This window comes from Vipera berus (genome assembly GCF_964194415.1).
Source record: "Vipera berus genome assembly, chromosome: 5".
Taxonomy (NCBI): Eukaryota; Metazoa; Chordata; class Lepidosauria; order Squamata; family Viperidae; genus Vipera; species Vipera berus.
Window position 1 is genome coordinate 6,792,150 of NC_138207.1, and position 15,848 is coordinate 6,807,997.

Here is a 15,848-nt window from a genome sequence, read left to right on the forward strand (position 1 = left end):
CGTTGAAGGGTTTCACTGTCACATAACCATGATTTGCAATGTTTTATATTCATATTTTCATTTCAACATTTGCTCTAATCTGGAGTTTACATAGGTATACGTATTTCCTTTTTTTGTGTGCCTTGTTACTGCTTGTTTGGTAAATTAGCCAAAGTAAAACCAGAAGAAATGCTTAATTGAGTGTTTTTAGGCAAAGTTGAAAAACAAAATCTCCAAATTGAGATTTACTTATTAATTTTTTATGCCATCCATCTTCTCTACAAGGTGATTCTGCATGGCTTACAAGTTATAAGATTCACTGCAGCTTTTTGATAACCATGTAAAAAAGAGTCACCACTGCCTGATCCTGATTTCCTGGTGGCCTCCCATCCAAGCATTAAGCCTGACCTCGTCAGAGAGTTGAAAATCAACCAAGCTGATAGTCAGCCAGATGTTCAGACTGGATTTGGCTTTTTTGTCCACCTTTTGAGTCCTTCCCAATAACCTGAGATAGGCAGATGTTACTGTCTGATGGTATTAAAGGTATCATCGCTGGATGTAAGCTGTTCCAGGTAAAGCTGCCTTTTGCAATTGACTGAAAGTGGTTTTCAATGCCGATAATATTCCACTGGCACTCTCGATGTTTTGGGATTGCATCCAAGGGATTATTACTATTGGTACTATATTTCCACACAGAGACCTTGTCTGGTTATTAACATTGATGTCCCTTTTTTTGCCAGTCATTCTACTTTTATTTACAGTTCTTTGTATTTTGTAATTTTCTCCAGCACTGTGCTTTCTTTTCTATTCTGCTGTCTCCAGATGCTGTCACATCCTGAACGAACCTTTATTGTCAAAGTACATGTATACGTTGAGATTGGCTGAGCCTCCCTTCGTGCCCCACCCCCAACTCACAGTTGACAACAAACCCACCATCTTGTCCTCTGTGCAAAACTTTTTCTTTCTTATTACCAAGTTTGAGGTGTTGTGTGGCAAATGCTTATCTGTTTGAACTTAGCTTCCCCATTTTCTATTAAGTCAGTCTATTTTGTGGTCCCACCAGTCCTTGCTTGTAGTTATTGTGGTTCATCACGGTCAGCTTGGATTTCAGTTCAGACTGGATTTGGCACTTTCATCCACCTCTCAAGCCCTTCCCAAGGACCTGCAATAGGCAGGTGTTGATGTTTTATGGCAGCGAGGACTTCAGTTCCCAGAATTCCCCAGACAGCCAGGTTGAAGTCCTCAGGTCTTAAAAGTTGCCAACGTTGAGAAACGTTGTTTCATTTATGGTGCTAGAGAGGTATGGTTGCAGGATATGAGCTGTATTTTGCAGTTAACTGATAATATTATGATTGTCCGCTATGCAAGGCTTGTGAGTTATAATCAATTTCTGATGCTTATTTCATTCTCTTGCCAAAAGATTCCCCAACATCCTCTTCCAAGGTAAATTTCCCAGTTTAGCCCTGGGCTTCCCTAAAAGTCTCCTAACCAAGCGCTACACCAGCCTAACTTTATTTGGCTTTTAGATATCAACCAGGAATTGCTGCCAGCTGCGGTACGAGAAGAGATCCGCATAGCGGCCTCGTCTGGTCATTAACGATGGTGTCCACTAATCCATTTTGTTCTGAACTCCCAAAAAAAACGAAGCAAAAAAGGGCCTTCCGCCACAACTCCAACGGCCTCGGTTTCCCAGAAGCCTTTTGCGCCGCCCTACGGCTAACGCAGAGGACTACATTTCCCAAGAACCACCGCGGCAGCCAACGCTGCAGTCGGCGGCCGGCGGCTGAGGGAGGAAGGGGCCCAGCGGCCGGGCTGCTATGGCGGCCTCCTGCGCGGAGATTTTGCGGAGGGAGTTCCCGGAACTCGACGGAGAGATGTTCGAATATGTGACCGGTGGGTGAGGCTGAGGCGGCGAAGGATTAGGCCTCTGGGGTCAGCTTAGGCCTCGGTTCCCCGTTCCCAGGGTGGCTGTTCCGGCTTCTGAAGAGGGTCGTTAGGCTGCGCCGGCGGTGGAGCCTCCTCAGGGCAACTGGAAGGGAAGGAGGGACCGCTCGAACATCGCACGGTGGGCTCGGAGGATCACGAGATTTCTGGATCTCTTCCACCCCCACCCCCACCCCAGTATATTGGTATCTCCTGCCTGTATTCTGGCCCTTGTGGTCCGCGGGTCCCTGGACTAGTCCATGCCTAGAAAAGGGGGGGTGCCTTTTGCCAGGGGACGCGCTTGCTGTCCAGATCAACGAAGAATTTGCGCTTTCCAGTACAGGTAGTCCTCGACCTACGACCGCAATTGAGCCCCAGATTTCAGTTGTTAAGTGTCCCGTTTTTCCGTCCTTTCTTTCCACAGCTGTTAAGCGAATCACTGCAGTTAATTACATTAACAGCACGGTTGTTAAGTGTATCTGGTTTTTCCCCCATTGACTTTGCTTGTCGGAAGGTTGCAAAAGGGGATCGATCACATGACACACACCCCCAGGACGCCGCAAGCGTCATAAATAAGAGTGGGTTGCCAACTTTTGATCACGTGACCATGGGGATGCTGCAAAGGGTCGTAAATGTGAAAAACGGTCATAAGTCACTTTTTTTCCAGTGCTGTTGTAACTTCGAATGGTCACTAAACAAACTGCTGTAAGTTGAGGACTAGCTGTATGTAAGGCTGGTTTGGAAGCCCGAAATTGGGCAAAGAGGAGACAGAGAAAGCTCTCTCTCCAAGTTCTAATCCTGGTAAAAGCACCTTCCTGTTGAGTTCAACTGCTGGCAACTTCTTCCATCCTTTCCTGAGATTTCCTAGTGGTCTCCCTTCCTGGGACATTTTTTCCACCTTTAGGAGTATGGGGTGAAATTCAGAGCTTGAGGAAAAAGGGTTGAATCCCAGGGCCTAAAAACTCAATTCAGATGAGTTGATGAACCAACTTATAAGTCCATCTTATTTATTAACTTTCCATACCTAACAAGCAGTCTTTCTCAGTCTTACAACTTTAAGATATGTGGACTTCAACTCCCGGAGTTTCCCCAGCTAGCCATGCTGGGGAATTCTGGGACTTGAAGTCCACATATCTTGCCAAGGTTGAGAAACACTGATAGAAAGCTGCATTCTCTATTTTTTGTGTGGTTTTTTTTAAAAAAAAACTTCTGGAGTTTGGGTGGACTCAACCCCTCCCACCCACCCCCACACCCCTGAGAAGAAAGCAGTATCAAACCATTTCACATTTACTTTATTAAAAAAAATAGAGAGAGATGTCCAGGTGGTCTAGGAGAAAGGTAAGATCAGGTTTGTTTTATACAGGAGTGTCACTGTGAGGTTTTCTTGCCAGCAATACAGAAACGGTTTGATATTGCTTTGTTTTGAGATGGTTTTTCAAACTCACTTATCGGCTGTGTCAGGACCCACCCCAATCCACATCTTAGGAAATAAGGACTCCTGGATCCAAGTTTGTCCAAAAGGAAAAGTTTACTAGGATGAGATCGGTTGTGGCAATACAAGACAGGATCTGACATTGAGTTACATTTCAATACTATATAAAGCATTCCCCTTTCAACCCCCTCCCCTCAAATCCATTTGGTCAGGCTCACTTCATTTACTTAGGTGTCAGGCCCTTTCGTGGGAAAGGGAAATCTCCTTGTGCTTATTGTTATTGCTTTTTTCCTTTCAGTTCCAAATGGAGATGCAACCCAGATCTCTCTCTCTCCCCCTGTTCCCCCCAGATCAAAAGCTTTCCTGGTCTTTGGAAACAGCCTACTGCAATCTGAATAACCATCCTCTCCCCCCCCCACCTCGGAGAGATGGCAGAATCCCGAGAATAAGCGCAATATTCTAACCATACATTTATGAAATGTGATATAAATGGATTCTGACAGGCTGTCATATTCTTGCTGGCGTCCCATCCAGATCAGCAGGACCCTGTTAAAACAGGCAGGTTCTTATGTCTGCAATTTGCTCATGGCACAAAATCTTTTATCTCTTAAGTGTTTTGTCAGTTTCTCTCCCAGCCTGCCCAGAAGGTTTCACAAATTCTGCTCAGAAGTGGAAGATCTGGTTCTGATTAGAAGCTGCCCTCCTTTCAGCAGGGGTGCTGAACAACTTACGCCACCCACCCTCCCAGCTATCTTGACTGGAAATTGGTTTGAAATAGATGTGTGTAAGTGGTTGGAAGTCTGTGGGTTTGTGAGCAAAGGCCATCTTACGGAAAGAGTAAATTTATTGGAAAGAGTAAATTTATTGTCAACGTCTCTTTTACCATCAGTTCTCACAACTCTTAACGGCCGTGGCTCTCCAGCCCTCTGAAATATGGAGATAATGGTGCCATATCATTTATTTATTTATTTAGTTTTCTATACCGCCCTAAGGGACGCGGTGGCTCAGTGGGTTAGGACGCTGAGCTTGTCGATCAGAAGGTCGGCAGTTTGGTGGGTCGAATCCCGAGTGCCGCGTAACAGAGAGCGCCTGTTACTCGTCCCAGCTTCTGCCAACCTAGCAGTTCGAAATCACGTAAAAATGCAAGTAGAAAAATAGGGACCACCATGGTGGGAAGGTAACAGCGTTCCGTGCGCCTTTGGCATCTAGTCATGCCGGCCACATGACCACGGAGACATCCTCGGACAAGCGCTGGCTCTTCAGCTTTGAAACGGAGATGAGCACCGACCCCTAGAGTCAGAAACAAGTAGCACGCATGTGCGGGGGAACCTTTACCTTTCCCTTTATACCGCCCTATTCCCGAAGGACTCAGGGCGGTTTACAGGGCAATATTTAAAAGACAATATAAATTAAGATAAAAATAGAATTAAAAAAAATTAAATTAATAATAGCCCAACAATAAAACAATGTTAAAATTTAAAACTAACCCCCCCACTCAGTCCAGGCCGGATAGATCGAAAAGCCAGGTTTTCAGGTCCCGGCGAAACGAGCACAGGTCGAGGGCAGTCCGGAGTTCCACAGGTAAATCATTCCAAAGGGCAGGCTCGCCCACAGAGAATGCCCTCCCTCTGGGGATCACCCGCCGGCATTCCCTGACCGGCGGCACCCTAAGGAGGCCCTCCCTATGGGAGCGCACAGGATGATGGGAAGTTGATGCCGGCAGCAGGTGTTCCCTTAGATAGTCATGCAATAGGTCATAAATGTGAAATGATTTATATACTCAAAAGCACCGGATAAATGTAAGCAGATATTAGCTGGGTGCTCGTAAAGCAAGTCCAATATCTTATTCCAGAGTAGACGTTCTCATGTATTTTTAGCCTGTGACCTCTGTAAGAAAAATTTGAGCACCAATGTGAAAAGCTCATACGTTACAATGGAAGAAATACCATATATTAAAAAAAAGAGTATATGTGTGTTTTCCAAGGGTGCTATTCCCTAATTTTTGCTGCATCTATATTTTCAGCTGTCGATCTCAACTAAGTATTTGGCGGTTTTCTTTTCGTGTTTCATTTTCACCACAGTTCAGTAGTTGCTTTCACTGAAGCAACTCTATTTCAGTTAGGTTTTTGTTGAGTTGAATTCAGGGTACTAAAGCTCTGAGATGCTGCTTTTTGTTTCAAGACATGGATTCTGCTCTTCCAGGCCCTCTGGGTTAAATCTGTTTCATTTTCAGCACTGTAGTTCAAATCTGCACTACAGGTAGTTCTTAACTCACAACAGTTGATTTAGTGACTGTTCGAAGTTACAACGGCACTGGAGAAAGTGACGACCTTTTTTTCACACTTAACGACCGTTGCAGCATCCCCATGATTGCGTGATTAATTTTCAGATGCTTGGAAACTGACTCATATTTATGATGGTTGCAGTGTCTTACGACTTTCTGACAAAGTCAATGGGGAAGCCAAATTCAAGCCAAAATGAGATTCTTTTCCTCCTCCAAGCATTTTGCTAGCTAAGCCTCTAAAACAGTGTTCTTCGACCTGGACAACTTTAGGAAGTGTGGACTTCAACTCTCTTGAGTTCTTCAGCCTGTATGCCTTTGGGTCTCAGCCTTGCACACTAACACTTGTTTTTTTTTTCTTGGCAGGGGTCCTGCACAGCGGCAGCTCAGATTTTGAGACGGTGGACGATCTCTTTGAAGCCGTTGGCGAGCTCTTGCAAGATGTCTCCCGAGACTCGAAAGATGACGTGGACATCCGTGCAATCTGCCAGCGTATGTTCAACACCCTTCATCTGTAAGTTGCCTCTGATTAAAAGGGGTTCGTGGAGAACAAAACAGATAAGCTTTCATTTGTGATGATATATTTAATATATAAAGCAGCCACTAGAGGTCCGGAATCCACCCAGAACCTTTGGGAAGAACTTTAGAATCCAACCAACATTTACATGTCATAGCAATAGCATTTAGGCTTATATACCACCCCGTAGCACTTTACAGCACTGACTGGGCGGTTTAGAATATAAGCATTATTTGCATATTTCCCCCAACAATCTGGATCCTCATTTTACCAATCTCAGAAGGATTGAAGGCCGAGTCAACCTTGAGCTGGTCAGGATCGAACTCCAGGCTATAGGGCAGAGTTTACCTGCAATACTGCACTTCAATCGCTGCACCACCAGGGTTTATTTTAATTGTATGTACCAAGGAGACCAGGATACCCGTTATTATGGTACTGACTGCAGAAGCTTCCCCGAATGCGAGAGAGGTTTACAACGATGGGATGAGGAGCTGGGGGGAAAATCTAGAGTGTTGTTCTGTAACAACTCTTGTATCTGGACAGGGACAATGAAAACTCTCCGAGCAGCCGGCAGGTTCTCCTGGATGCCCCAATTCAGCTTTCTAAGATCACTGACAATTATGGTGAGTAGTGTAGCAGTGAAGCCTCTTGCATTTACAGGGCTCAGAATGGAAGAACTATGTGGATCCTATTCATTTTTTTACCTATAATCAACCAGACGTCACTGAGAGGCATGTAGTTTCCTTCTCTTGGGATTGTATGCTTTGAAAAGGATCCCAAAAAAATTGCTTCCAGAAAACAACCCAAGCTTTTCAAGACTGCCAAATAAATCTTGGGGGAGGATGGGGGAGAGAGGAGGAAATAAGGTAATCCTTGACTTACGATCACATTTAAGCTTGGAATTTCGATTGTAAGTCATTGCAGTTATAAGTTGAGTCATATGTGACTGGACTTGATTTTACAACTATTTTTATGAAAAGCAAGTTGTGGAAACAACAAGAAGTATAATCGGTGGGAGAAGCAGGGGAGGATTTTACACAGATTTTGAAACACACACACACACACACACACACACACACAGAGGCTTGATGTGGCTGCCATGTTGCAGCATGCCAAACCTAGAAATATCAAGGTAAGACAGAGTAGGGTGACCCGTTAAATATCTGATGTGATAAATGCATCAGTAAGTTAATGTTTCCATATTTATTGCCTATGACAGTGTTTCTCAACCTTGGCCACTTGGAAGATGTCTGGACTTCAACTCCCAGAATTCCGCAGGGCTGGCTGGGAAATTCTGGGGCTTGAAGCCCAGATGTCTTTAAACGGCCAGGGTTGAGGAAACACCGTCGTACGCATTTTCTTATAGAATTAAGTGGGGAAAGGATCTGAATTCATGCTGGGATTCTTGAAGCAAGAATTTTTATTTATTTATTTTTGTCGGTTGCAGATTCTAACTTGGACCTGTTGCCAGGACTGCTGTTGAAGAGAGATCAAAGTTCGGTAAGGGTGCCATCACGGCAGTTTTTGTTACTATTGATCCCCAACAATTGAGCCTGTAGGTTTCAAAGCTGGATCTCTCACATTCTGGAACATGGTGGGGAACCTCTTAGTTGCACCAGCTAGTATTGGCTCCTACTGTGGGATGCTGGGAGCTCCAAAACCATCGGGAGATGCACCAGCTCCCAATCTTTGCTTCGGGGCTCCAGGCAAACAGTTTATTTTTGCCGGCGTGCTTTGGCCTTTTTATCCACAGAAACAGAATTTAGTTATGTTGTCATCCTTGTCATCACAATACCGATGGAGCCCACCCAAAAAAACCAACAACCCCCAAATCAAACTCCTTGTAATAAGAGCAGACCAAATACAGGTAGTCCTCAACGACCACAGCTGAGCCCCAAAATTTCTGTTGCTAAGTGAGACCGTTGTTAAAATACAGTTTGGCTGCATTTTGTGACCTTTCTTGCCACAATTGTGAGATGAATCTGGCTTCCCCCATTGACCTGGCTTGTCAGAAGGTCGCAAAAGGTGATCACCTGACACACACACACCCCGGGGACGCTGCAACCATCGTAAATATGAACCAGTGGCCAAGCGTGTGAGTTTTGATCGCGTGACTGCAGGCATGGTGCAATTGGTTGCGAGTGTGGGAAAAAAGGTCACGAGCCACTTTTTTCAGTGCCGTCATAACTTCAAACAGCCGCTAAGCAAACGGTTGTAAGTCGAGGACTACCTGTCACCTGCTTATCCTCTTCTTTGAACTTCTGTCTGGCTGCTGGTGGGTATCTCTGCTGTTTGCTTTTGCTGTCCTTCTCCTTGCTTTGTAGATGGTGAATGCCAAAAAGTTGGAGAAAGCCGAGGCCCGCCTTAAAGCGAAGCAGTGCAAGAAGCAGGAGCGAGATTCTGTCAAATCTGGGAGCCCATTGTGAGTGAAGGGCGATCATCTTTGAACGGGGCACCTGTTTCTGAACATCGGGAGGATCTGCCAAGAACTAATTGCAGCAGATTCAGTTTCTTAATGCCCAGGTCTTTCCGCTGGTTAGGGGGAAGAAAATACAGTAGACCAGGTTGTGACTGATATAAAGCAGGATAGAGTGGTATAGGAATAGGAAATTAGAATAAGAATAGAATAGAATAGAATAGAATAGAATAGAATAGAATAGAATAGAATAGAATAGAATAGAATAGAATAGAATAGAATAGACCTTTATTGTCAAAGTACATTTGTACATTGAGATTAGCTGAGCCTCCCCCCGTGCTCCCTCCCCCCAACACACAGTGACAACAAACCTCCATCCTACCACACCATGTGAACCAACTACACCACACACCAGCCTCCCAAGTCAATTCTGCCTAAGTTCACAGAGATTATATCCCATTCAAAAGCCTAACAGCCCACGGATAAAAGCTGTTTTTCAGCCTGTTGGTATGGCTGGCTATACTCCTGTATTTCCTACCCGATGGTAGGAGAGTAAAGAGATACCGTCCAGGGTGTGAGTCATCCCTGAGAATCTTTCTCACTGTTCCAAGGCAGCGAGCCCTGGCGAGGTCATCCAGTGGTGTCAGGGCACAGCCCAACATGTCTTGTGCTGTGCTCACTACCCTCTGTAATACTTTCCTGTGCGCGGCTATCAGACCTGGTACCTCTTTTGGAGGCCAAAAAAATAAAAATAAAACTGGATCTTATTTTTGGGGAAACATGGTATGCAAATGTCTTCCTGGCTACAGCTTCCACCTGCTCTTTAAGCAGGAGCTGCACATCCAAGAAAAACATCAAATTACACACCTGTCTTGAGTGGGAAAGTGCTGTCCCATCCAGCTCTAAAGATGGAGAGTTCCTAGATGGGGGAGGGGGGAGTCCAACTACTCACAGCCATTCAGTCTTTTCAGGATTAAGCCACCATCCATATCCTTGTAGCTTTTAGATATTGGAAAAAGATGCTGATGATGTCACCTGAGTAGCTGAGGGTCAAGATGTATAATTAGGTAACAGCATACTGAGGATGGGTCCTTCGGGAGCAGCCCATACTGAGTCCTTCGGGAGAAGGGCGGTATATAAATAAAATTAATAATAATAATAATAATAATGGCTCAGCAGTTAAAAATATTGAGTTTGTCAGCTGGAGAGCCGACAGCCAGAGTTCGAGACCCCAGCAACGCACGATGGGGTGAGCTCTCGTTACTTGCTCCGACTCCTGCCCACCTAGCAGTTCAAAAGCAGGCAAATGCAAATAGATAAATAGGTACCTCGGCGTATAGTATGGCCACTATGATCACGGAACTATTCTTTGGGCGACGCTGGCTCCCTTGGCTACGAAACAGAGATGTGCACCACCCCCTAGAGCCGTGGTGGCAAACCTATGACACGCGTGCCACAGGTGGCACGCAGAGGCCTCTCTGGGCACGCGCATCGCCACCCCAGTCCTAGGCCTTCAGCTGGGTTTTATAAAACATTTTCGCTTTAGGCCTCGGCCGCCGTGTGCAAAAAAAAAAAAGAAAATTTCAACTTCTCGTGGGGAAAAAAAAGATCTCGCAAAGTTGGAATTGATTGATTGAACTTTTTAGTCCCACCCAGTCTGCCATTGCCACCGTAGCCACACCCACCCAATGGGCCATGCCTACCTGGCACCCAGTGATACATAAGTGGGTTTCGGGTTGCAGTTTGGGCACTCGGTCTCTAAAAGGTCCGCCATCACTTCCCTAGAGTTAGACACGACTGGGCAGGGGAAAACCTTTACCTAGCATATGGAGGATATCTGGCCCCAAGCCAAGAGATGACCTCAGCCAGGATTTCCGTGCAGACATTAAACAGGGACCGAACCGCATTGTGTGCATGTGGGAAACTGGCCCTTCGAACAAAAGGGAAGGAACATGTACTCTGCCTTGCCTTAATGGTTGTTTCTGATTTTGTTCTGGTTGTGGCAGGGTTCTCGAAGAAGCATCCGCCAGCCAAGCTGCCAGTAAGAAAGAGAACCGCCTAGAACTGTCAGGCAAGAACAAGTCCTATGACGTACGCATTGAAAACTTTGATGTGTCCTTTGGTGAGCGGTGAGTCTCCATGTTAAAAAGAGTCATGCTCTGTAGCATCTTTTGATTTGGCAATTTAGACTTTTTTGAGGATGGCCCTGTAAACTAAACTCATGGTTACACCTAGCTTACACCTAGTAAGCTAACTCGTCGTTACCCCAACCCAAACGTCATTGCAGAGGAAAGATGTTAGTATTTCTGTTGAACAGAGCTGAGTATAGCTTAGGATTAATGCTGGATTTTGGGGGAAAAAGTCATTTATTTATTTAAAATTACCCGGCACAAATGAGGTGTCTAAAGATCGGTCTCGAAAACGTTGCGTTGTTTTATGCACCGTGTACAGTTCTCCTTTGTCTCTCCTCTTTCAGGGTCCTCCTCACAGGAGCAGACCTGAACCTGGCTTACAGCCGGCGATACGGCTTGGTGGGCCGGAACGGGTTAGGCAAGACCACGTTGCTGAAGATGATCGCCAGCCGTAACCTGCGCATCCCCTCGCATATCAGCATCCTTCACGTGGAGCAGGAGGTGGCCGGGGATGAGACGCCAGCCCTGCAGAGCGTGCTGGAATGTGACACGGTTCGCGAAGGGCTGCTGACGGAGGAGAAAGAGCTGACCGCCCTGGTTAACTCTGGAAGGTAAGCTTGCTCCCGAGGAAGACCGTCTAATTCAGATGCAGAACAGAGCTAGTTTGGCCACTTACAAACTACCATCCTGCTTTTCTGTCTTTTTTTTCCCCTCCAGGGGAGTAGGCACAGAAGGGGCTCGACTGTCCGAAATCTACGCCAGGCTAGAAGAGATTGAGGCAGACAAAGCCCCAGCAAGGTAAAACAAAACTCTGTAGGAGTAGATACAGTTCTGAACTGACATGCTCGATAGTCGGTGAATTCTGGTAAAATAGCAGACTTGCAAGATCCAGGTCTAAAAGTCTCTGGATAACGTGTGAGTAGGAAAAGGCCATTTCTCCATCAACCGAGATCAATACATTTGCACCAAGAATGCAAATTTCCTAAATCCCAGGTGAAAATTGGCTGCTTCTCCGGTTCTCTAAAAGTAGAGCTTTTCAACCAGTGGTACGGGTACCACCTGTGGTACATTGGCACCTGGCAGGTGGTACGTGACCATCCTAGAGAAGTGGTAGCGGGGGAGGGGAATGAGCTGAACCGGTGGCAGCACCACACAAGCCTGAGCGAGAGACGGCTGGAGCTGCAGGGCTGTCTGGGCTCAGCGGAAGCGCCAGGATCAGCACTTCTTCAAGGCTGTCAGGGCTCAGCGGAAGTGGCAGGATCAGCGCCAGGCTCCATCTGGAGCTCGGTGCTGATCCTGGGGCTTCCGCTGAGCCTAGAAGAAGCGCCGATCAGCTGGAATCTTGCAGCATCTCCAGGGTCTTGTGATTTACATTCAGATGCTTGGCAACTGATTCATATTTATGACGGTCACAGTGTCCCAGGGTCATGTGAAGTGACCAAAACCTGCTGCAACCACCCAGCAGACGGGGGGAATAAAAACCAAACACCCTCACCCCACCCCACCCCACCCCCGCTGCCAATCTTCAACAGAAATGCTCACAACAATGAAAACCTCGGACAGAAGAAAGAACGCCGCCAGGCGGGCAGGCAGGTGTCTTGCTCGGCTGTGGCTTGGGGGACACTTTTTTTCAGTGCCATTGTAACTTCAAACAGTCACTAAGCGAACTGTTGTAAGTTGAGGACTACCTGTACTTCAGCCCTTTTTTTTTTTTTTTGGTCATCAAGTTTTTGACACCTTGCTAGGCGACTGGTGGTACTCATGTTGCCATATCCTAAAAGTGATACAATGGGTGAAAAAGTTGAAAAGCCTTGCTCTAAAGCAGAGGCCCCCAACCTTTTGGGCACCAGGGACCGGTTCTGTGGAGAAAAGGTTTTCCACGGACCAGAGAGTGCGTGGTTTTATGTGCTGCCTGCATTCCCCTAGAGACCGCTTTGCTTGTTTGTGCGGATCGGTTGCTGGCACGCCGCGGCCTGGTACTGGTGGTCCACAGACCGGGGATTGGGGTCCCTTGCTCTAAAGGAAAGAGTACAGGTAGTCCTTGACTTACAACCACAGTTGAGCCCAACATTTATGTCGCTAAGCTAAGCAAAACAGTTGTGAAGTGAGCTGCGCCCTTTCTTACGACCTTTTTTGCCACAGTTATTAAACAGAACACTGCCCTCATTGTTAAGTGAATTTTGCTTCCCCCATCGACTTTGCTTGTCGGATACCGACTGGGAAGGTTACAGATGATGATCACATGACCCCAGGACATTTCAACCGTCATGAGTTGGGGGGGGGGCTTTTCCACTCACCTCCAGCACCAACAGCCCCACCCAGCCGGCCCACTTCTTTCTGCAGCTGAGAATGGAGCTCCGGCCTGTATTTCACAGTCAAAGGCCTTTCCAGAAGGCTAGGTCTTACTTTCGGGAAAACTCGGTAGTCGTTGCTGACTACAGGGGGGGGTGCTCATCTCCGTTTCAAGGCCATTGAGCCAGTGCTGCCCGAAGACATTTCCGCGGTCAGGTGACCAGCATAATGTCGCGGAGCACTGTTACCTTCCCGCCAAAGTGGTACCTATTTATCTACTTGCACTTGCGTGCTTTCAAACTGCTAGGTTGGCAGGAGCTGAGGCGAGGACGGGAGCTCACCCCATCGCACGACGCTCGGGTCTCGAACTGGGGCTGCCAGCTTTCCAGCTGATAAACCCAGCATCCTAACTCCTGAGCTGTCAGGTCACCCTTTCTGGCTAGTGCCCTTTATTTATTTATTTATTTATTTATTTATTTATTTATTTATTTATTTATTTATTTATTTATTTATTTATATTTTAATTGCATTTATATCCTGCCTTTTTCCGAAGACTCAGGGCGGCTTACAAGCTTAGCAGTAGCCTTCATTCTATGTATATGCCTGCTTGTTAGGGTTTTCACACACACACCAGCGGCATTATTACAAAGTCAGCTTAATTGCCCCCAACAATCTGGGTCCTCATTTTACCTACCTCGGAAGGATGGAAGGCTGAGTCAACCTTGAGCCTGGTGGGATGCGAACCTGCACTAATTGCAGGCAGCTGGTGTTACTTAAGGAGGCATTAGCCCACTGCTCCACCAAGGCTCTTACCCTAAATCACTCCTACTTCCAATCGATTCTTCTTCCAAGTTCAGATACCGCTGCCTTTCCGGAAGCCTTTCCGAGTCTCTTTTCAGAACACATCCGAAGTGAGCGCCTAGTCCAGATTCTGGGATCTAGAAATCACACTTCTTTTCCTCTTCCTCCTGCAGAGCGTCCGTTATCCTGGCTGGGTTGGGTTTCAGCGCAAAGATGCAGCAACAGACCACCAAGTAAGTGGGCTTTAGCCAAGACTGAATTTTTTTTTCCCTTCTGTGATTTGAACGATGGGATCCTAGATATTTTTTTTTTCTTTTTGATCTTGCCTACTGCTAGGTGCTGGGACAGAGGGGCGCTTCCAGAGATAGGAAGCTTGGTAGCTGTCCCTTCACATTACAATTGTGATAGAATTGGGGAAGTGAACTTGGCCATCTCTGACACCAACCTTTGAAAAATGTAAGGCGACCTTCCGTATCTACAGGCAAACTGGGGTCCGGCTGGCCCAGGGGAACTGACCTCTACTTTATTCCTTCTCCTTAGAGAGTTTTCTGGAGGTTGGAGAATGAGGCTGGCTTTGGCTCGTGCTCTTTTTGCCCGGTGAGTCTCCAGGATCTTCGTTCCCTCTCAAAATACTTTTCCAGAAAATGGGTTGATAGTAAGAGTGGCGGAGTCAAAAGTCAGTTGAAGTCTTAATCCTGATTAGCTGTGTTGAGCAAGGATCTAGAAACAGACTGCGTTAGGGGGGGAAGATGAGAGTACTGGTAATCCTTGCCTTACAACCATTTGTTTAGTGATCGAAGTTAAAGGTAAATGTAAAGGTTTCCCCACGCATGCATGCTAGTCGTTTCCAACTCTAGGGGCCGGTGCTCGTCTCCGTTTCAAAGCCGAAGAGCCAGCGCTTGTCCGAGGACGTCTCCGTGGTCATGTGGCCGGCATGACTAGACGCCAAAGGCGCACAGAACACTGTTACCTTCCCACCGTAGTGGTCCCTATTTTTCTACTTGCATTTTTACGTGCTTTCGAGCTGCTAGGTTGGCAGAAGCTGGGACGAGTAACAGGCGCTCACTCTGTTACGCGGCACTCGGGATTCGACCCGCCAAACTGCCGACCTTCTGATCGACAAGCTCAGCGTCCTAACCCACTGAGCCACCGTGTCGAAGTGATCGAAGTTACAAAGTCTTGAATTCACACCAGTTGCCAAGCCCCTGACCGTGGGATACTGCAAAGGTCATGTCTGTGGAGATTCTCCGACATCCAGGTCATGGCTGTCCCAAAGATGCTTTTTCAAGGAGGCAACGGGACTTCCTTGGTTTTCCTTGAAAGCATTTCGCTTCTCATCCAAGAAGCTTCTTCAGCTCTGATTGAATGGTGGGGAATGGAAGGATTTATATTCTTTGCAGTCATCCGGTCGTTAGCATTCTTTCTGAGAATCCTTGAGGCCACTTGGAGGTTTATGTGTGTCCTTGGAGGCACCTTAATTCCAAGGTTGTTTCACTCCTTGATTGATTTCAGCAGAGCTGAAGAAGCTTCTTGGGTGAGAAGTGAAACAGCTTCAAAGAAAAATTAAGAAAGTCCAGTTCCCTCGTGAAAAAACATCTTTCGGTCGTCTGTCACTTTTATCAGTGCCGTTGTAACTTTGAACAGTCTCTAGACAAATGGTTGTAAGTCGAGGACTAACCTCTATGTGTCTTGTGCACAAAAGATACATATCAGTTGGGGATAATTACAGTTTTTAAGTTGTTCCAGAATTTAAAGGACAGAAAGAAAAAGAATGCTTAAATCACGGACCCCATTCTCCTGAGAAATTGGAAACTTTTTTTTTTTAAAAAAAGTACAGGGGCTTTCCATTGCAGTGAGAAAAATCAGTCTTATCCTGCAGCACAAAATTAACGTCTCTTTCTTACTGACCTTTCCAGATGACCCCATTTCTCATTGACTAAAAATACATTCATCTTTTTTTAAATGCCCATGTAATGAATTTTCTCAATTTAAAAGTTGGACAGAGTTCTTTTCTCCCCCCCCCCCCTCAAATTCTAGGTGTTCACCTATGAATTTGAAGCTAAGTCACTTGATTG

At 46.3% G+C, this 15,848-nt stretch overlaps 1 protein-coding gene across 4 annotated transcripts in view; it reads left to right on the forward strand.

Moving 5' to 3' along the window:
• The first annotated feature begins 1,737 nt into the window (after nt 1-1,737).
• Nucleotides 1,738-15,848, forward strand: part of ABCF3 (ATP binding cassette subfamily F member 3) — a 32,067-nt gene continuing 17,956 nt past the window's right edge. For 3 of the 4 annotated variants that reach the window (XR_014026610.1, XM_081329152.1, XM_081329153.1), the window contains exons 1-10: nt 1,738-1,872; nt 5,982-6,129; nt 6,676-6,755; nt 7,580-7,632; nt 8,457-8,554; nt 10,555-10,677; nt 11,025-11,291; nt 11,398-11,478; nt 13,947-14,006; nt 14,314-14,370. Coding sequence is in view for 3 of the 4 variants with exons in the window: in XM_081329152.1 (XP_081185278.1) it covers nt 1,797-1,872; nt 5,982-6,129; nt 6,676-6,755; nt 7,580-7,632; nt 8,457-8,554; nt 10,555-10,677; nt 11,025-11,291; nt 11,398-11,478; nt 13,947-14,006; nt 14,314-14,370 (1,043 nt within the window). In the remaining variant the exon portion in view is untranslated. Of the gene's footprint in view, nt 1,873-2,067; nt 2,109-5,981; nt 6,130-6,675; nt 6,756-7,579; nt 7,633-8,456; nt 8,555-10,554; nt 10,678-11,024; nt 11,292-11,397; nt 11,479-13,946; nt 14,007-14,313; nt 14,371-15,848 lie in introns of those variants that run through there. The other variant, XM_081329154.1, reaches the window with a different exon arrangement.